We start from the raw sequence: 23,067 nt of genomic DNA, 5'->3' as shown, positions 1-23,067 counted from the left end.
ACAATTAGAATTTAGGCATTTAGCAGACGCTCTTAATCCAGAGCGATTTACATTAAGCAATAACAAAAAAGCATGGGTATACATCACATAAAAACAAGAACAAGAACAAGATGATAATGTTTAGGCCACATGGCAGCTGTTACACCTATACCTGGCTATCTGACATTTGACTCCAAGGCCCTCTCTGACCTTCAGAAACGCCCTGGAGGCTCATGGATATCAAGTGTGTTTTACGATATTTGGAAATCTGCATAAGGGGGCAGCCAAACAACAAGAAAGAGTTACAATAAATTGTTTGTATTGTATGCCATCTGCATAGTAGTGGATCCATAGAACATTTTTAAATACCCCCTACTACGCACCCAGTCCATAGCCCATCATTATTTCTGTGTTTAGCCTGTGGGGATGCACTTTATATTTGTATTCATGTATTATGTCAAATTGTCTTTTAAATAAACTATCCCAAAGTAACAGCTTGAACAGATCTACAAGCTCACAATTTTAAATATAAGGTATTATAACAGTTAAATCTGACTTGCTGAAGCAAGATACCCTGTTTTATGTATTTTTCAGAATGGAAAATATTATTATATTTTTTTAAAACAGAATGAGATCATATCGATTATCGGCCATAACAGCAATTAATTATATCGGATATCGATATTGGCCAAGATGTCTCATCGGCACATACTAGTAGAAGTAATAGTATGGCACCCTCCTAAAGCCTAAATGAACACACAAAACACACTCAAATTAATTAATTATCATGGCCTATGCTACAACTTTGTTTTTTGTATAAGCAGTCTTCGTGTGAAATTGTATCACCGATTTCTTAGTTATTTTATATGCTTTAAATTTGAAGGAAAATCTATCAATTTCCGGCGTTTCTGACGCCCAACGTGCGCCAACATGACGGAGCTTCCTCTGGTTGCTTTGCTATTCTCATTACTTTTCTCAAAGCTCAGTGTCAGTGACAATAGTTTATTGTGTCCTTCATTGTTCCGTTTGATATGTAAGTTCATCAGTGAGGACAGCTCAGGAGATTTTAATTCAACACAACAGGATAACATATATTTATACAAAAGAATCACCCTTTACTGACAGACAGTTCATTTGCAGACGGCCAGCTACCACTAACAAACCGAGCTACATTGACTATTATTTATTTAGCAACGACCTGTAGTTGTGTTTTTAAACGTATTTTGAGGAGGGTGAAAAAGCACTCATTCTTGTTTGAGTCGGCGCAGTTGTGGCGAGGACGTTCATCAGCATTTGTGTGCTTTTTTAATTGTCCCTAATTAATTTGTGCAAAGAAAAATGAAAGACCAGTCTCCAAGAATAAAGGCAACCCAACAACCAACCACAGGGGGCGCTGTTCCCCCCCGCTATACTCATATTAGAGGGGGAGTGATAGGTCCATGCAATGGAGCAAAATGGCGGATCATGTGCAGGTAACCAGAGGTTTATGTTTTTGTAAATGAACACACAATGATCGATAAGCGGCACAAATGTGCCCCGGTACGCGGATTTTAGAACGCGTTGCTGATTATTACACAGCCCGAGGCCGTAACTCCCCGCCCCGCGTGTGCACGGGCGGCCGTTTGGCCCGGTGCTGTTGGTTAGTAAATAATAATAATAATGGAAGGAGGATGCGGGGTGCTTGTGTGTTGACTTGTGGCCTGTCATCGTGCAGGGAGAGAGAGGGAGAGAGAGCTTATTGCATTAACATTGTGCTACCTAGTTTTTTAGCCCCGAAAGTTTAACCGTAAAATGAAGCGCCGCTCGGACACCTTATTCGCCCTGGCTGTGCGACCGACGCCGCCCGCAAAATGTTTTATTATTATTATTATCGGCGGCGGTGTGTGAATTATATCTATCTCTCCTCCCGGAACCACCACCAGGGCAGGAGGGGTTGGGGGGGAGAGACACAACAATGGCCATAATAAATATGTCCGAATAGTTATCGAAGTAAACAATGCAAAAATAAATGGGCTGGCCTTGGTGGTTCGGTTGGTTGGACGTCGCTAAGGATGTGTGTGTGTGTGAGAGGAGAAAACATGTCAGTCACATCGCCCCGCCGCCGCCGCTATGCTGGCTGGGGGTTGTTGGCGATGGAGGGAGGATGGATGATGGGGTTGTTTTGCGCCGTTTTTACGCAGTTTATAGCGAAACAAAAAGTATAATATGTTTTTTTGTTTTAAATGGTGTGCGGGATGGGTGTTCGTAGTTTGTTGTTTATGCGCATTCATTGTGCCACTGCTGCCCTGAGAGAGAGAGAGAGGGAAGTTTGGCTCTCTACCAGTTGCGCTGCTGCTGCTGCCTGCTAGCCCAAAGCAGCCGCCGTGATGGCACGAGACGTCCAGTCCCCAAATAAATGCTCCGCTCGCTCGGCGCTCGCGCTCCCTCAGAAAAAAATAGCCCGATCTACAAGCTCTCGTGAGGCTTGTAGATCGGGCTATTTTTCGGGGGGGGGGGGGGGGCACGCGACTGTATATAAAAAATCATAACGTCCACTAACGATAACTACCACGCGCTATGAACGTTAGCCGCCTGCATGCCATGCCATGGCTCGCGCTGCTTGCTGGATGGCTGGCTGGCTGAACCAACGACGTTCGTTCGTTGACGGAAAGTTGTTCTCCCGCGCAACAACACAACCACCTCCTCCTGGGTTTCTAAAGAAAGAACGAAGAAGTCTGTTCTGCGGTGGTGGTTGTGTTGTGTGTGTGTGTTGGTTTAGGTTTCGAGTGGCTGTTCATTTAACATTTAAGTGATTAAGATTGAATATTAAGACGTTTGTGTTGTGTGTGGCTGTGGCTTGTGCTCATGTTCACTTCACATGGTCTCTCTTTCTCTGTGTGTGTGTGTGTGTGTGTGTGTGTGTCTCCATGGTTTCTGGTGGCAACATGGGAGCCTGTAGTACTGTTGTAGTAGTGTAGTAGTATCATAATGTGCTTCAGTGCTTCCAGGTTTTTTTTCTCTCCTCCTTTTCCTGCACACGTTTTGGTGTAAAGTTGCTATTGTAATGTGAGCTGGTGGCTTTTTGATGACAAGCCACGAGATATTAAAACAAAGGGCATTTGTAATTACATTGATGCCTTTTTTATAAATGGACAACAATGCATTCAATATACCTATTTATAGCCTACATATACGGTATCTGTTAGTTAAAAGGTTAAAACACACCAAACCAAAAGCCAGAGGGCTTGTTTTCATTGTGGATGTCCCTTCCCTTTATACGAACATGATACTCATGCAATGAATGAATGAATGGATGGTTGGTTTAGGGGACACTGTCTTTCATGTATGTAATGGTATTTGTTATGAATATGATGTGGAAATGCCTTAGGCGCAATTTGCAACACTAGATTTTTGTTGGGATGAATAGAGTTGCAAAACCCTCCATTGACATCCCATTGATCCAAATTACATTTCCGATCTGCTTGTATTAAACGACGTTAAACTCACCAACATTGCAGCTGTAGGGAAAGCTCTTTTAAACTGCAAAGCGTTTGTTTCATAAAAATCCACCGTAGACAAGAAATTCTGTGCAGGTTAGTGTTGGGGGGGGGGTTTGGAAGCGCTTGTCGAAGTCACTGAACGGCCCTGCGTACCACCCGTTTAGAATTGTCACATAATGGAGGAGGCAGCAGCACGACCCGTTAATAAAAACGAGTGCTTCCAAACTCCAACACTTACACAAAATATCACGGCAGAGAATTTCTTGACGGAAAGTAGCTCATAAAACGTCTACGGTGGATGTTTGTGAAACAAATGCTTTGCAGTTTGAAAGAGGATATTTCCAAGTATTCCCTACAGCTGCAATGTTGGTGAGTTTGACATGGTTTAATACACGCAGATCGTAAATGCAATTTGGAATGGATCAATCAATGGGTTGTCAATGGAGGGAATTGCAACTCTAGATTGATCTCATTATAAAAACGCTAGTGTTGCATATTGCGGGCTAGAAATGCCTGTGCCTGGTTGGTTGACTTAATGACAGGCCAATAAGCAGACTAGATGATCATTGGATTTAAAGGTTTATTATTATCCTGTCTAAATCCACTGCGACTTTCATTCACGTCTGAGGGACTATTACATACTGGCTGGCATGATGAGCACCGTCTGAGGGACTATTACATACTGGCTGGCATGATGGGCACATGTCACGATATTCTACTAAATTCATATTAGGTGGCCGACCAGAACATAAACCCTTAGGAAGTTGACATTATTTACAGTCACTTCATGGGCTATTCTTGGACCTATTATGTCTTGTTGCAGAGTTGGAGCTTTGTTTGCGAATGTCGCCCGTACATTTTAGTCACAGATTATGAGGTCTTAAGTCTTCACTCTTATTCATAATAATAATGTACTTAAACGACATCTTACTAGCGGTTCTCTGAGAATCGCTGTGATCATCGGTCTCTAAATGGAACAAAGATGTTGTCTGAAGTGATTTTGTGCCACTGCCCGCTGGCCTTGTTAATCTTAACAGCCGACCACAACCACCACCACAGCTAAGGGGATGGTAGGTACAGTATACAACTATACACCGTGTGTCAGTATAGCAATAGCAAATGGATTGATGGCAGTTTCTCCTGATCATCTACACCTGTATGTAATTTATATTGTTGCCATTTATGAGATTTATGCTTGATACTTCATTCATTCATCCTAGGTTAGACAGCCTTTTTAAGTTATGCTTTAGCTATTGAAAAATAGCAGATCTACAAGCTCATAGCGCGCCACTCGGTGGCGCGCTATGAGCTTCTAGGTCTGCTATTTTAGAAAAATCGAAGAACCACTGACATAGAAACATAGCTTTTTTAGAAAACTGTCAGGATTTAAAGAAGACAATTTTAGAATCTGATCTCAGGTCAAAATGGGTTTAATGTTGCAAGACAAGTGTGCGGGTCAGGAGTCGACTCTTTCCTTCTACCGTGGTCGACCTTTGGTCCTTCTCTGATGCACCTGTCTTTCTGTAGGTGGTGCAAGAGGTTTGCTCATTTAAATTAATATTTATAATACCATAGACAAACACTGGCCAAAAAAATACTCGCTCACTGCATACAAAAACAAAGGAAAACTCCTTATATTATTTATTATATTATGTATTTATTTTTCATCCAGTGAGCGAGTCTTTTCAGTGTTGCCAGTGTTCTATGTTTTAGAAATGTTGAGACCACCTACAGTTCACCTGGAACAAAGGAAGACGCAACAGTTTCCCCCTGTGCTTTAATAATAGACAACAATTTGACATACCCCTTCTGCACAGTTTTGGCGAATGAACTAAAACATACTGTATTATGTTGCTTTAAGTTTTACACAAATACACGTAGACGTAGACAAACGTTTTACTATCATTTTGTTTGGGAATAGGATAATTATGCTATTGAGCAGACATTCCTTCTCATTCTGTGAAACATTCACACAGTTGAAAATTCATTCTGTGAGGCTTGGAATGTTTCTGCAGCATATATAATGTATGTATATGTAAATGTCAGAAAATGGGGAAATATCCATGATTTCCCTTTCCCAGCATATCGCCAGTAAACTGGTGATCAATGGGTAATTCATTGCAGGGGAATAAATGGATTCAAGCAGACGTTGAGTCTTAAGTGTACTATCAAACATTTATCTACATGCCTAACATCTACCAGCATCCAAACGGGAAGGGGCAATGCGACCCTGTGCCTTGTACTAAATTATTTTGGAATATTTGTGTGCGTGTGTGACTGTGTGTCTAAAAACAAAAAAGCAATGGTGAGTGTGGTGCAGGAGAGGAGCACATGAGGTGTTCTTGCCAGTAATATTGCATTATTTTCCCATGATGTTTTTTGTGAAACAGTCTTGATTCCTGCGTTCTGTTTGTCAGCCCCGGTGTCCCGTAGTGTAACAGGTACACATCATCTCCAGAGTCACCCTCCGCGCACCTGATGAAGTTCACCGATCGCGGATTCAAAGTGTTTTTGTAGGGTTAGGATGGTTTGTGCCTTGCTGTGGTCATAATGGGTAAACAAAAAAAAGCAGGTGTTAAAATAAAATCACCAGAACATTTGACAGAGAGTGGCAGGGAGGAGTACGAGATGGAAAGGAGAGACCGGCGTTTCAGTCACACTGTCTGGCGGGATGCTGGGCTAGGCTTGAATAACAGGTTGAAGAAACAACTTTATTGTCAATGTGTGAAAGAAGGTGGTTGAGGTTGACATTCGTTTTTGTTTTGCGTAGAGCAGAGCAGAGAGGGGGGGGGGGGGGAGACAATAAATCAATCTTGATGTCTACATTACATGTACAGTATTAGAGCAGCAGATACAGTCAGTGTGAGGTGAAGGTGTGAAGGTGTTAACACATGTATGTGCATGTTGCGGATAATGCAGCTAAGAATGAAGTCTTTTGTCAGATGAGATCTGCACATGACTGACCGACATGCAGACAGAGGAAGTGAAGTATAGAAAATAAGGTATTCCTGCTGCTTAGGGTAAGAATGGCACTGCTGCGCCGTAGGATAATGGCTCGTAATGCTAAATATTGTATACTCCATTTTACGTTGGTGGGACTTGCTGAAAATGAACAAAAGAAAAGGTCTCCATGCGTCTTGTTTGTGAGCTTGTAGATCGGCTATTTTCGGCACACGACGCTGTCGTACAACGAGTGTGAACTCTGGATGTAATCTCTTCTGTTGTGTAGTTGTGTACATGAGTTATGATGATGAGTTCTGCTAAATCAGCCCTCACTATACTTCATTAACCACAGCATTGATGTCTATTGTCTATGCTATGTAACAGCTATATTACAGTATCCATCCATCCAGCCATCCATCTTCAACCGCTTTATATCCGTAGTCGGGTCGCGGGGGCAACAGCTCCACCAGAGAGCTCCAGACTTCCCTCTCCAGAGCAACATTACTAGTGACTTCCTCCATAATGCAGTGGATCTCAAACCTTTTCATGTCAAGGACGGTGGACCCCCCAATGTATTTGGCTGCGGACCCTCATCTCAAAAATATTTTGTGCTAGGGACAAAAATAACAGATCTACAAGGCTCATGTGGCTCGGGGGTAGAGTGGCCGGTAGAGCAGCTGGATGGGGGACTGCAAGGTTCCCAGTTAGATCCCGGGCTCCCCCAGAGTCGACGTCGAAGTGTCCTTGAGCAAGACTCTGTCTGAAGTTGAACCCCTAATTGTTCCCAATGTGCAGGTCGGTGTCTTCCTCCGCCTTCTGTGTGTGAATGGGTGATCTATGTAAAGTGCTTTGGGTAGAAGCACTATTATATAAATGCACTATTCAATTAAATTTAATATCTGCTATGCAGAATAGCCAAATGATTCAATGTGACGCTATATTAAGTCATTTTGCACCCTGGTAGCTCCCTCCCCCAAGGACCCCTTTTTGAGAACCAGTGGGTCTAGTTAATGAATGGGAAACATACTCCTGGTGTGTGTTGTTGGGATCGGCCACGTGTTGCACCTGATTCACATTCAGTGTGACACCAGGACGTACAGTACATCATGTCATGCTGTAGCTGTACAGTATGTCAGGTGTCAAGCACATGTGTATAATAGTATATACCACCATACAGTAACAGAGTTGATGTTTGTTACAGTGTTTTTCGGCAGCAGTTTTAGTCATAGTCTTTTGAATAGTTTTCCTTTAGTTTTAGTGACACTTTAGTCACCTGAAGTGTCTTCGTGTTAGTCTAGTTTTAGTCTACAAAATCTACGGCTGATTTAGCCGACTAAAATGTATCCTTGATGCCGTCGTAATGACAGATTTTATACTTGAGCTTGTAGATCAGCCATTTTCAGCATGCAACCAAGTGTAAAATGACTTATACTTATAGTCTGACTTATAGTCTTAGTCTTCATTTAGTTTCCATTTAGTGAAAAAAGGTAGTCGACGAACATTTTTCATCTTAGTTTTAGTCGACTAAATCAACACTGTTTTTTTAATGTATGCTAATGTCTCTCCTTCAGAAACAGAAACAGGCAGTACACTAATGAGTACTAGTTTTGACACTGCTGGTAGGATGATCAAATGAATGCATCATACATGGACCTTTCTAACTGTACTTACAGTTAGTTTGTTTCTTTGAGAATGTTCCCAACGGTGACTTGGCATGAATCCCTATTTGTTATCTGGGGACTAGGACGGCAGCTATTGATTCTTTTCCTAGTGATTATTCTATTGATTACGTTTTCAAATAATGGAGAAACGGTTGATTTAGTTTTTTGTTAAAAAATTGTGAAAATGCCTTTTCTTTTTTGCACTACTTTGAATTTCTTTGTATACATTAGTTCCATTAAGGCAGTTTACCCCCAAGTCACTTGTAATTGTCAGTTATCACAGACATGGCATCCAAATAAATAATAGTACATGACGCAGACAGGTGGTTCAGTTATTTAGCCTGTCTAATAAGCCAGAACAAATCAGCCGTTGGCAAAAAACCGGATTACGGTCTGGAGTGGCTCAATTGTACGCCCATTTCCTACACCAGAGAACTAGTGTGGCCAATCGAGACACCGTATGCAAATATGGGCGGGCTTTGGTACAGTGACGTTCAATGCTTGAGACCTTAGACTGACAGTATAGCTCTGACCAATTGCAAAGAGAAAATGTTTGAACCCCCCCCCCCCCCCCCCCCCGGAAAACAAGATCCATACACAGCATCTCCAGACTCAAATACCAACACGACAGTGTGATCTGAGTCTGGCTTATTAGCCAGGTTACCAGTTATTAGCCTCAGCTCAAGACATTCACGTAGTAGTGTCACTGTTAATTGTTTGTGGTGGCTAAAAATAATGAGCATCGACTTGTGAAGGGGTTTCCACTCTGTTGTAATGCAACTTTGTGTATTTTAAAAGTAGGTGTAAATTTCTCTGGGGTGAGTTTGAGCAGGGAGTGGGAAGGTGTAATCGAATGCATGTCGTGGAGGAGATGCTGGTTTGGGCATGATGGGGTTATATGGGGTTGGGTCTGGAAAGTGGCAACCAAACTCTTATCTGGACCTAGCAGAGTTGTGTTTGGGTTTAATCTATACATGTTTTACACACACATTGTCCATCATACCCTACATAGCCATTGGTGTGTGAATGGGTGAATGTAATGCACAATCTATGTAAAGCGCCTTGGACAAAGCTATATAAACACACCACCATTTACCATTTATTGCCATGCTCTCACACAAAAAGAATACCCTAGAGATGAAGAGATGCTTGCTTTGCTTGCCATGATCAAAGTCCACTCCATAAACAACACAAAGTGCTTGCACACTGACAAACAGATGTTGGGGCTCTTTTGAATGCAAACACATTGACTCATTTTACAGTCATTACAAAAGTGCAAAAAGTGACACAGTGAGGATTGTGTTGATCCTCACTCAGACCATCATCAATTTAATGCTGGGCCTGGCCTAGTCTCACACCTGTCTTTATTATTACCATTATCAAAACGGATCACATACTATAGCATTACTGGTAACCCGGCAAGAGCCTTCACACACACACACACACACACACACACCCAGCATATACTCTCTTTCACTATCCAAGACACTATTCTCCCATGCACTCCCAGTTTTGGATGGCCCCCTTTTATCATCTCAGCAGTTTTTATCAGTAGCATCTCCGGTCTCTCTGTGGCTATGTAATGACTCTGCACTTCTCCTGCCTGCCCACTGCCTAGTCTGACTATAATATGGGTGGGATTGAAGAAAATATAAAGAGAAGCATGTCTTGTCTTTCTCCATTTGGTTGGTGGTGCTGTCAAAAGAATAAATCGTGTTGAATAATTGATTTTTTTTTGTGGGGTGGGTGGGAAATGCGCAATCAATTGTTAAAACGACTTTTATCTGTAGGTGTGGCTACTTGCTGGCTGCTGCGCAAATGATGTTTTCACGTGGTCAGCTCGACCGGAGCGGTGCGTGCTGCTGTGGCTGATGGTCTTCAGCGCTGGACAAAGCATGGGGCCGGGGATTAAGTGGTTAACTAAGGGCCGCTTCCCACACTTCCGCATGACGCGGACATCTTTTGTATTTGTAGTCTTTTGTAGTCCTTTATTATTCTAGCCTTTTTTCTTTTACCATCCGGCCTCCAGCATCAATGCATCGGCGTGCTGTGTCACAGTTACAAGCTGCATTTGTTAAATGGTTAATCACAAGTAGTGATGGGAGATTAAAGGAGAATTCCATGCTAGAAGGCTTTCTTACCTTTTATTTGTAGTTGTTACATCCCCCAACAAAGAGGTCCAGGTGTTATTTTGTGCAAAAGTGTGTTATTGGCTATTTCCCCTAATATAAGCCCTCAATGGGGGTTGGGTTTTTGTGCTAATTCGCTTATTTCCATTGAAATAAGTAGTAAAGTGTGCCGCTTTTTTGAGCGATGGAAATAAGCAAATTAGCACAACACCCCATAGCCCCATTCAATTAATTAAAGCATTATGTTATACTTAAGCTATTGAAAAATGGCTGATATTTTTTAAAAATCGAACCACTGACGTAGAAACGTAGATTTTTCAGAAAACTGTCGGGATGTAGAAGACATTCTTTAGAATTTGATCTCAGGCCTAAATGGGTCAAAGTGGTAAAAAAAAAATGGCAAATAACTTTAGGGATAAGGGGTAAGGGGGTGGCGCAAGATATAAAGCAGTTTGTCTGCAGTTCCCACCATACATATATATATTTATTTTTTAACCCATTCTGACCGGGCACCCATTTTGGTGTTTGCATCATGTTATGCTTTAGCTATTGAAAAATAGCAGATCTACAAGCTCATAGCGCGCCACCGAGTGGCGCGCTATGAGCTTGTAGGTCTGCTATTTTTGAAAAATTCGAAGAAAGACTGACATTTTTAGAATCTGATCTCAGGTCAGAATGGGTTCATCAGACCAGTGTGTGTCCAGTGGAAACCTCGTATGAATCTGATCTCAGGTCAGAATGGGTTATAGCCTGCCCTATACAGTAAAGTTCAGTGACATTTTTCAGAAAATGCGCATGCACACACACACCCATGTACAACCACAGTCTACACAACTACACTGTTGGCCATTGAGCAGCTCCGCTGGAGAAGTTGGGGGTTTAGTGCCTTGCTCAAAGGTACTTTGAGCAAAGGTACTTTGAGCAAGTGGCTGTGGCTCAGGAGGTAGAGCAAGGTCGTCCAATGATCCATGGGTCAGCGGTTTGAATCCCGGCTCCTCCTCCTGTCCACATGTCGAAGTGTGTGTGTCCTTGACTCCTTGGGCAAGACACTGAACCCTACATTGCCTCCAATGAGTCGGTCGGTGTGAGCTCGCCACCACTGGTGTGTGAATGTGGGAAGTGAGGACGGCAGACGCTGGCGTCGACTGTTCGCCGCTTCACCTCCCAATGTATGAATGAATTGAACCATTGTTGTAAAGCGCTTTGAGCACTTGTGAATGATGAGGGAAATTAAGCCGACACTTAAAACAACAGTGGCAGATAGAATGTTGAAGCCGTTTTGAAAACATTCCCAGGAATAGTGACGTGAAATGTAATTGAAATTAACACATTATGTGCCCTTTCATTCTTTCAAAATAGCGAAGTGCCCACATTTAGACCCACATTTTGACTTTTCTTTTGGGCCACTACATGCGGTAGTTCCTATAGGACGTCTGTGGACGTCTTGGGCATATATTGTGGTCAATTCTGGCATTCAGCGTTGCGCCAAAATCGATGACTTCGAATTTTGTGACTGGCTGATTATTTCATGATATGCAATTTAAACCGTTGTGTGCAGCGAGTTGCTTCTGTATTTTCCATGATGGTGGTGGTTGTTTGGCAAAGAAGATGTTTTAGTTGCCTGGGAGTTACAGACCTGTTTAACCTCCTCAATGAACCTGGATGGTCCCTGCCTGGCTGGCATGGGCCGACTTTAACAACCACTGCCCTGGGTTATGATGACCAAACGGTACAGTGCAAAGCTTGAGAGAGGGAAATAATACATTTATTTATGTTCATTTATTACAAAATACCTTGATTTCATATTGGATGGTAGGATTATATAGCACATTTTGTTTTTAATCTATTGTAATAGTATTGTATTGTATGTTATTTTGAACGGCTGTAAAAAAAAAAGAAAAATGCATACAAATCAGAAATCACAGAACGGGTAAGAATAGCCTATGAGTTCAGGGAAGGCATACAGTAGTTAGTACACATTGTTGCATTTTGAACCGGCGATGCTTTAAAAAAACAAGCTTGTAAATGACCTCTGTTCCTTTTTGATTCAGTGCTTGAACTTGTAGTTCTCGTTTGTTGCAACGGGCAGCGTCTCCTTTAATAGACTGGGTGTAAAAACTCTTCCTTTGAGTGTTTGTGACCGGGATATGAAGGATACTGGCGTATTTATTCGTGACATTTTGGGTGTTGTAATCATATCATATCGTGTGCTTCAGAAGTGCTGCTGCTGTTCTCGTTGTTGCTCTCTCTCACACAGTAGTCGTCCTAAAGCTAGGCCACCGTGTCCAGTTTGATTTTCGCTCTGTGCTCGGAGCGGTGGTGGCTCAGTGCCTCAGGCCAGGCCACGGTGGAGTGGCAGGATGGGGGAGCTGCAAGGTTGCCAGTTTGAACCCTGTGGGCTCCCCCAGGCCCAGAGTTAGCGTCGGAGTGTCCCTGAGCAAGACTCTGAACCCCTAATTGCTCCCTATGTGCAGGTTGAGAGTAACCTGACGCTGCCAGATCCAAAAAGCTTGCTACACAAATTTGTTTCACAGCTTATTTGGATCTGGGATCGCGGAAGCAAATTCGATGACGGGGCTGTTCCTTTTTTTCAAGATACATGGTAGATGATTGGATGGGAGCGTCTGTCTATCACCGTGTGGGCGTGCAAACACAACCAATCATATCGACGTGTCTATATACCGTCACATCCGCATCCCGCCTTTAGCTCACGCTGATTGGTTCGGTACGAAGCAGATCTGACTCAGGGCTCAACTCCGTCAGAGATCCCAGATGAGTGTTGTGTTGGGGAATATGTTTCCACAATACCGCCCTCATCTGGCAGCGTCAGGTTAGGTTGAGAGTGCCTTGCATGGTTTCCTCTGTCATCGGTGTATGAATGTGTGTGTAAATGGGTGAATGTAATGCACAGTCTATGTAAAGGTGTATGAATGTGTGTGTAAATGGGTGAATGTAATGCACAGTCTATGTAAAGGTGTATGAATGTGTGTGTAAATGGGTGAATGTAATGCACAGTCTATGTAAAGGTGTATGAATGTGTGTGTAAATGGGTGAATGTAATGCACAGTCTATGTAAAGGTGTATGAATGTGTGTGTAAATGGGTGAATGTAATGCACAGTCTATGTAAAGGTGTATGAATGTGTGTGTAAATGGGTGAATGTAATGCACAGTCTATGTAAAGGTGTATGAATGTGTGTGTAAATGGGTGAATGTAATGCACAGTCTATGTAAAGGTGTATGAATGTGTGTGTAAATGGGTGAATGTAATGCACAGTCTATGTAAAGGTGTGTGAATGTGTGTGTAAATGGGTGAATGTAATGCACAGTCTATGTAAAGGTGTATGAATGTGTGTGTAAATGGGTGAATGTAATGCACAGTCTATGTAAAGGTGTATGAATGTGTGTGTGAATGGGTGAATGTAATGCACAGTCTATGTAAAGGTGTATGAATGTGTGTGTAAATGGGTGAATGTAATGCACAGTCTATGTAAAGGTGTATGAATGTGTGTGTGAATGGGTGAATGTAATGCACAGTCTATGTAAAGGTGTATGAATGTGTGTGTAAATGGGTGAATGTAATGCACAGTCTATGTAAAGGTGTATGAATGTGTGTGTAAATGGGTGAATGTAATGCACAGTCTATGTAAAGGTGTATGAATGTGTGTGTAAATGGGTGAATGTAATGCACAGTCTATGTAAAGGTGTATGAATGTGTGTGTAAATGGGTGAATGTAATGCACAGTCTATGTAAAGGTGTATGAATGTGTGTGTAAATGGGTGAATGTAATGCACAGTCTATGTAAAGGTGTATGAATGTGTGTGTAAATGGGTGAATGTAATGCACAGTCTATGTAAAGGTGTATGAATGTGTGTGTAAATGGGTGAATGTAATGCACAGTCTATGTAAAGGTGTATGAATGTGTGTGTAAATGGGTGAATGTAATGCACAGTCTATGTAAAGGTGTATGAATGTGTGTGTAAATGGGTGAATGTAATGCACAGTCTATGTAAAGGTGTATGAATGTGTGTGTAAATGGGTGAATGTAATGCACAGTCTATGTAAAGGTGTATGAATGTGTGTGTAAATGGGTGAATGTAATGCACAGTCTATGTAAAGGTGTATGAATGTGTGTGTAAATGGGTGAATGTAATGCACAGTCTATGTAAAGGTGTATGAATGTGTGTGTAAATGGGTGAATGTAATGCACAGTCTATGTAAAGGTGTATGAATGTGTGTGTAAATGGGTGAATGTAATGCACAGTCTATGTAAAGGTGTATGAATGTGTGTGTAAATGGGTGAATGTAATGCACAGTCTATGTAAAGGTGTATGAATGTGTGTGTAAATGGGTGAATGTAATGCACAGTCTATGTAAAGGTGTATGAATGTGTGTGTAAATGGGTGAATGTAATGCACAGTCTATGTAAAGGTGTATGAATGTGTGTGTAAATGGGTGAATGTAATGCACAGTCTATGTAAAGGTGTATGAATGTGTGTGTAAATGGGTGAATGTAATGCACAGTCTATGTAAAGGTGTATGAATGTGTGTGTAAATGGGTGAATGTAATGCACAGTCTATGTAAAGGTGTATGAATGTGTGTGTAAATGGGTGAATGTAATGCACAGTCTATGTAAAGGTGTGTGAATGTGTGTGTAAATGGGTGAATGTAATGCACAGTCTATGTAAAGGTGTATGAATGTGTGTGTAAATGGGTGAATGTAATGCACAGTCTATGTAAAGGTGTATGAATGTGTGTGTGAATGGGTGAATGTAATGCACAGTCTATGTAAAGGTGTATGAATGTGTGTGTAAATGGGTGAATGTAATGCACAGTCTATGTAAAGGTGTATGAATGTGTGTGTAAATGGGTGAATGTAATGCACAGTCTATGTAAAGGTGTATGAATGTGTGTGTGAATGGGTGAATGTAATGCACAGTCTATGTAAAGGTGTATGAATGTGTGTGTGAATGGGTGAATGTAATGCACAGTCTATGTAAAGGTGTATGAATGTGTGTGTAAATGGGTGAATGTAATGCACAGTCTATGTAAAGGTGTATGAATGTGTGTGTAAATGGGTGAATGTAATGCACAGTCTATGTAAAGGTGTATGAATGTGTGTGTAAATGGGTGAATGTAATGCACAGTCTATGTAAAGGTGTATGAATGTGTGTGTAAATGGGTGAATGTAATGCACAGTCTATGTAAAGGTGTATGAATGTGTGTGTAAATGGGTGAATGTAATGCACAGTCTATGTAAAGGTGTATGAATGTGTGTGTAAATGGGTGAATGTAATGCACAGTCTATGTAAAGGTGTATGAATGTGTGTGTAAATGGGTGAATGTAATGCACAGTCTATGTAAAGGTGTATGAATGTGTGTGTAAATGGGTGAATGTAATGCACAGTCTATGTAAAGGTGTGTGAATGTGTGTGTAAATGGGTGAATGTAATGCACAGTCTATGTAAAGCGGCCTTGGATAAAGGCACCATTTACCATTTTGTTGGTTTTTGATCGACTACTTTATTAGTTTGAAATGTAAATAGATAACAAAAAAATAAGTCCTGGGGATCTGTATCCATTGTGGTCCTATAGACATACTACAGTGGTTTTCAACCAGTGGTCCGGGGACCACCAGTGGGCCTTGAGGGGGTTCCAGGTTGGTAACCAAATGGAGTTGGTAACCAAATGGACCTTTTTAACTCTTGAGTGAAACGGCTTCTACACATTTATCAAGATACCTGATGAAGGTCGTTTAGACCGAAACGTTGTCATCTAATAAAACTACTGCTCTATAAGGGAAAGACAGTGTGCGGGACCCTTTTCTTCTCAAGACCAGCTGGTTTATGAAGGATTGCTTTGCCTTTCTGGACTAGCAAGCCATCTCTCTCATTGTCTGCCGTAGTGGCCGTACTAGCAAGTTATCATTCTCATTGGCTGCCAACCAGCCACGTTTGTGTGTGTGTGTGTCCCTCTTTGAAACTAGCCCCTTGCCCTACACACTTCCACTTGGTTTGAGCATAGATATATAATTAACAGAGAGCGGGCACTGGATGGGAGGGGAATCCTGGTGCCATCTCTATTATTTATATACTGTATCTCTATGCTCAAACTGAGCATAGATTAGCGTGGCACTCCTCTCTGTACCACGCTAATTTCCAATATGTCTAGTCTTTTGCAAATTTCCCAAAATGTCTACTTACTGCCCTGGCAGCACCCAGAGATTAGAATAGGGTGCATTTTTGCATCCCAAAGCACAGTTTACAGTTAAGGGACGCAATAAAACAACGACCTCTGCATCCACGGCATGCACTACTGTACTGTTTATTATTCTAGTTTATTTTGCTATAGCTTTAGTTATAATATAATCATTTCTTCTTCTGTTTTCTACATGAATATAATAACCACATTATAACCATATAAAATTAAATGAGAGTTAAATGCTGCAAATTGTAAAAAGAAAAAAAAGGCAAAATATGACTCCTAACGTGGTTGAAATGAGACTCCTAAAATGTCCCGGGGACTCGTCTCTAAAAAGACCATCCCTGCATCCCGGGACTCATTACATTGAAAACCTATTTACATCACTGAGTTACCCAAGATGGCATAATATGGCTTTTTCCCCTCTTGCATTGTGTCTGTATATAACGTGTCTGTGTGTGTGTGTGTGTGTCTGTATATAACGTGTCTGTGTGTGTGTGTGTCTGTATATAACGTGTCTGTGTGTCTGTATGTATATAACGTGTCTGTGTGTGTGTGTGTCTGTATATAACGTGTCTGTGTGTCTGTATGTATATAACGTGTCTGTGTGTGTGTGTCTGTATATAACGTGTCTGTGTGTGTGTGTCTGTATATAACGTGTCTGTGTGTCTGTATATAACGTGTCTGTGTGTGTGTTTCCAGGGCCTTGCCCAGCTGGAGATCCTATGTAAGCAGCTATACGAGACAACAGACACGGATGTCCGACTCCAGGCAGAGAAAGCATTGGTGGAGTTTACCAACAGCCCCGACTGTCTGAGCAAATGTCAGCTACTACTGGAGAGAGGCAGTGTGAGTTTCACTCTCTGAGCACTTCTTATTCCATCATCACTGTCACATACTTGGCTATCGCGGCTTCAACTGGAGCCGCTTCGTGTAATCATGCATTGCAATATAGTTTCCTTGTTTGATTCACCGATGTGTTGATGATGGTTTCATTTCACTCAAAATGGCAGCGATTTGTCATCAGATCAAGTGTTTCCGTTCCGGGGCGCTCCGCTCAGGTGGCACCGTGTAAAGTGCGTTCGAAATCTACCACGGTGCTTTTGGCTTTGTCAAGCCTCTATATACGAACAGAACAGCAGTGACAAATGTGAGGGGCTGAGAAAATAATCGGCATAATGACTAAATAAATTGGGAAACTAAAAAACAAAAACAAAGAACTTTTAGTTTATTTGCACATGTGTACATAATATCAACAATATGGTAAAATAAAATAAATACAGAAAGCAAATATTTCAATAAGAAACGAGATTAGTTACTGTACATACATGATGTGCTGGAAGTGCCAAAAAAAAATCTTATCGAGTGGCCTTCCTATAGAAGCTACCAGTTGAGCTTAGATAACAGAAATTAAGATAATATTGGTAAGCCTAAAGTATTCAAAAATAATAATAGTAATAATGTTCTAATAATAAATATCAAATAATAACATGACTAGGGCGTGTTGCCCAAGCTTGTTAATACAAATTGCAGTAATTGTCTCTTAAAAAGAGCTGAGACTAGTACAGACTCTGATATGAGACGGTAAGTTATTCCAACTTACCGTGGATGGTGGATACAACTTTTCCGTTGTTCTCCACCATGAGCACCTTATACAGTTCTATAGAACGGCACAGTCCCTCCCCCTTTCAGAACAACGAACGGCCCAGGAAATGAAAACGCAATGCATTTCCCCATAGGTTTTTATTTAATTTATTTAAAGACCTTTTAAGCGTCGTACGAAGCCAACTCTTGTCGTGACAAATCATGACGACAACACACAATATTTCGAGCCAAACAAAGAATTAGAAAGTAGAAAAAAACGGCAGGTTACAACACTTTCTTTGTTGTTTTTCTTCTTTGTAATTATTTGTGTTTTCATTTCCTGGGCCGTTCGTTGTTCTGAAAGGGGGAGGGACTGTGCCGCTCTATAGTAGATCGATGCAAGTAGCTCATGCAAAGTGAACAGTTCTATTGTAGATCGATGCAAGTAGCTCATGCAAAGTGAACAGTTCTATATTGTAGATCGATGCAAGTAGCTCATGCAAAGTGAACAGTTCTATTGTAGATCGATGCAAGTAGCTCATGCAAAGTGAACAGTTCTATATTGTAGATCGATGCAAGTAGCTCATGCAAAGTGAACAGTTCTATTGTAGATCGATGCAAGTAGCTCATGCAAAGTGAACAGTTCTATTGTAGATCGATGCAAGTAGCTCATGCAAAGTGAACAGAAAAAGAAACAGAAACGTTTAATTTTGTTCCAAAAAAAGTATTGAGTGTATTTGACTTAAACCGTGCGTGTGTTTTTTTCTCCACAGTCATCGTATTCCCAGCTGCTCGCTGCCACCTGTCTATCTAAACTGGTGTCTAGAACCAGCAACCCTCTGCCCCTTGAGCAACGCATCGACATCCGTAAGTTCTGACGTTTCTCCCCCTCTATAATTATGTCCTATATGTCCTTAACCCATTCTGAACGGGAACCCATTTTGGTGTTAGCATCATGTCGTGCTTTAGCTATTGAAAAATTGCAGATCTACAAGATCATAGCGCGCCACCGAGTGGCGCGCTATGATCTTGTAGGTCTGCTATTTTTGAAAAATCAAAAAACGACTGACATTTTCAGAATCTGATCTCAGGTCAGAATGGGTTAATCAGACCAGTGTGTGTCCAGTGGAAACCTCGTATGAATCTGATCTCAGGTCAGAATGGGTTAATCAGACCAGTGTGTGTCCAGTGGAAACCTCGTATGAATCTGATCTCGGGTCAGAATGGGTTATACAGTATATGTCCTGTATGTCCTATATGTCCTTATAGCAAAGAGATTCTATATAAAGAGGCGACAGTTCTCAAATATTTGGAATCACCACTAGATGGCACAGCGGTGCGTCACTCCAATATGGCAGCAATGCTTTGTCTATGTAACACCTCAAACGAGCATGACGTGTACAAGAGATCCAGTATAAGTCATTTTACACTCTGTTGCATGCTGAAAATAGCTGATCTACAAGGTCACGCGCGACACGTTGTGAGCTTGTAGATCGGCTATTTTCAGCAAGTGTAAAATCAACGATTTCAACGACGGCATCAAGGCCCGCCAAAATACATTTTAGTCGACTACATCAATTGTAGATTTAGTCGACTAAAATCTTATGATATTTTAGTCTCTGTGATTTAGTCAAAACAAAAAAAAAGGTTGTCTCTCGTCTGTGACACATGTAGGGGCTGCAATCAAAGATGTTCCTAGAAGCTTTCTCATTTTTACAGGTGTGTTTCTCAATCAGGAAGCAGACAGGCAAATCGACCAATGACAAAGCTTCTAGGAACATCTTTGAATGCCGATTGCGGCCCCTAGATGTGTCACAGAGACACAGGGCTGTATTTTGCGTGTCTTAAGTACCAGGTCTTATTACCTAACTTGAGTAAACTAAAGACCTGGAGGCGTGATCAATGCTCTTTGGCTATTCTGAGTGGCCAAAGAGCATTGATCACGCCTCCAGGTCTTTAGTTTACTCAAGTTAGGTAATAAGACCTGGTACTTAAGACACGCAAAATACAGCCCTAAATCTTTTTGGGGAGCGCTCTACCCATTGCTGGCTGTCTGAATATCAAAAATAAGTAATTAAAATGTTCTTATAGCAGCTCTAATTGTTGAATTATTAAGTCTGTTATGTTTCCTGAAATTAGCTTGGGCCTTGTTGTTTGTTTGTTTAAACATTAAAATAAGTGGTGATGATTATAATGTGGTGGTTGTTGCTGATTAATTAATGGGTCTAGTCACAGTTGACTGTTTATTAAAAGTAGTCTGTGTTTGTGTCTGTTGCTGCAGGGAACTATGTGATAAATGATCTGGTTTGTGTCTGTTGCTGCAGGGAACTATGTGATAAATGATCTGGTTTGTGTCTGTTGCTGCAGGGAACTATGTGATAAATGATCTGGTTTGTGTCTGTTGCTGCAGGGAACTATGTGATAAATTATCTGGTTTGTGTCTGTTGCTGCAGGGAACTATGTGATAAATGATCTGGTTTGTGTCTGTTGCTGCAGGGAACTATGTGATAAATTATCTGGTTTGTGTCTGTGTTGCTGCAGGGAACTATGTGATAAATGATCTGGTTTGTGTCTGTTGCTGCAGGGAACTATGTGATAAATGATCTGGTTTGTGTCTGTTGTTGCAGGGAACTATGTGATAAATGATCTGGTTTGTGTCTGTGTTGCTGCAGGGAACTATGTGATACATTATCTGGTTTGTGTCTGTTGCTGCAGGGAACTATGTGATAAATTATCTGGTTTGTGTCTGTTGTTGCAGGGAACTATGTGATAAATTATCTGGTTTGTGTCTGTGTTGCTGCAGGGAACTATGTGATAAATGATCTGGTTTGTGTCTGTTGCTGCAGGGAACTATGTGATAAATTATCTGGTTTGTGTCTGTGTTGCTGCAGGGAACTATGTGATAAATTATCTGGTTTGTGTCTGTTGCTGCAGGGAACTATGTGATAAATGATCTGGTTTGTGTCTGTTGCTGCAGGGAACTATGTGATAAATTATCTGGTTTGTGTCTGTGTTGCTGCAGGGAACTATGTGATAAATGATTGTGTTTGTGTCTGTGTTGCTGCAGGGAACTATGTGATAAATTATCTGTGTTTGTGTCTGTGTTGCTGCAGGGAACTATGTGATAAATGATTGTGTTTGTGTCTGTTGCTGCAGGGAACTATGTGATAAATGATTGTGTTTGTGTCTGTGTTGCTGCAGGGAACGATGTGATAAATTATCTGGTTTGTGTCTGTCGCTGCAGGGAACTATGTGATAAATTATCTGGTTTGTGTCTGTGTTGCTGCAGGGAACTATGTGATAAATTATCTGGTTTGTGTCTGTTGCTGCAGGGAACTATGTGATAAATTATCTGGTTTGTGTCTGTTGCTGCAGGGAACTATGTGATAAATTATCTGGTTTGTGTCTGTTGCTGCAGGGAACTATGTGATAAATTATCTGTGTTTGTGTCTGTGTTGCTGCAGGGAACTATGTGATAAATTATCTGGTTTGTGTCTGTGTTGCTGCAGGGAACTATGTGATAAATTATCTGGTTTGTGTCTGTTGCTGCAGGGAACTATGTGATAAATTATCTGGTTTGTGTCTGTTGCTGCAGGGAACTATGTGATAAATTATCTGGTTTGTGTCTGTTGCTGCAGGGAACTATGTGATAAATTATCTGGTCTGTGTTGCTGCAGGGAACTATGTGATAAATTCTGTGTTTGTGTCTGTGTTGCTGCAGGGAACTATGTGATAAATGATTGTGTTTGTGTCTGTGTTGCTGCAGGGAACTATGTGATAAATGATTGTGTTTGTGTCTGTGTTGCTGCAGGGAACTATGTGATAAATTATCTGGTTTGTGTCTGTGTTGCTGCAGGGAACTATGTGATAAATTATCTGGTTTGTGTCTGTGTTGCTGCAGGGAACTATGTGATAAATTACCTGGTTTGTGTGTGTGTTGCTGCAGGGAACTATGTGATAAATTATCTGGTTTGTGTCTGTTGCTGCAGGGAACTATGTGATAAATTACCTGGTTTGTGTCTGTGTTGCTGCAGGGAACTATGTGATAAATTACCTGGTTTGTGTCTGTGTTGCTGCAGGGAACTATGTGATAAATTACCTGGTTTGTGTGTGTGTTGCTGCAGGGAACTATGTGATAAATTACCTGTGTTTGTGTGTGTTGCTGCAGGGAACTATGTGATAAATTACCTGTGTTTGTGTCTGTTGCTGCAGGGAACTATGTGATAAATTACCTGTGTTTGTGTCTGTTGCTGCAGGGAACTATGTGATAAATTATCTGGTTTGTGTCTGTCGCTGCAGGGAACTATGTGATAAATTACCTGGCGACGCGGCCCAAGTTGGCTGCGTTCGTGACCCAGGCTCTCATCCAGCTGTATGCCCGGATCACCAAGCTGGGCTGGTTCGACTGTCAGAAGGACGACTACGTCTTCAGAAACGTCATCGCCGACGTTACGCGATTTTTACAGGTGTGTTTTTTTGTGTTTTTAACCTTGCATACAAATGCTGTCTAAATCCTCAAACCTTTTCACCCCGTCCCCCACGGGACGGCACCCTTTAAGAGCTTTTAGATTAGCCTTTTTCGGTTATTAGTTATTTTAACCCATTTAGTCAAAATTGGGAAAAAATTGAGGTTTCTGAAAAACCTCATGTTTCTATGTCAGTGGTTCTCAATATTTCATGTCAAGGACCCCCAAATATGATATGTAATATGCCACCGACGACCATCTGTAAATATGTTGTTCCAGGGACCCCTCAGAAGCAAAGATTTGAGTTAAAAAGGTTCGCTCTGAAAAAATATATATTCCAAATTTGCCACATTTTTACGATTTTTCAAAAATAGCAGACCTATACAAGCTCAAGCTTGTAGATCTGATATTTTTCAATAGCTAAACTATAACATAATGTTTAAAACACCAAAAGGGGTTCCCGCCCAAAATGGGTTAAGATTGAAGAGTGTTTGAAATCAGGATCGGATCGGAAGTGAAAAAAAGCGTATCGGGACATCCCTGTTCAGAAGCATCTTCTATTCTCTTCTCTTTGGGTCCTTCACTGCTTCCTGAGGAAGAGTTATCCGTCTATAAGGACTTTGGG

At 41.4% G+C, this 23,067-nt stretch overlaps 1 protein-coding gene across 1 annotated transcript in view; it reads left to right on the top strand.

The window, feature by feature from the left end:
• Positions 1-1,418: 1,418 nt before the first annotated feature.
• The window catches only part of xpo7 (exportin 7), a gene marked incomplete at its 5' end in the record, with an annotated part of 56,169 nt that continues 34,520 nt past the window's right edge, over positions 1,419-23,067 (top strand). Inside the window, 4 exons of the mRNA XM_080756581.1 lie at positions 1,419-1,451; positions 17,095-17,241; positions 18,750-18,843; positions 22,276-22,442. Coding sequence (XP_080612707.1) covers positions 1,419-1,451; positions 17,095-17,241; positions 18,750-18,843; positions 22,276-22,442 — 441 coding nt within the window. The remainder of the gene's footprint in view (positions 1,452-17,094; positions 17,242-18,749; positions 18,844-22,275; positions 22,443-23,067) is intronic.

Source organism: Protomyctophum bolini (genome assembly GCF_963924005.1).
Source record: "Protomyctophum bolini genome assembly, chromosome: 22".
NCBI classification, from domain to species: Eukaryota; Metazoa; Chordata; class Actinopteri; order Myctophiformes; family Myctophidae; genus Protomyctophum; species Protomyctophum bolini.
This window is presented reverse-complemented; position numbering and strand designations above follow the sequence as displayed.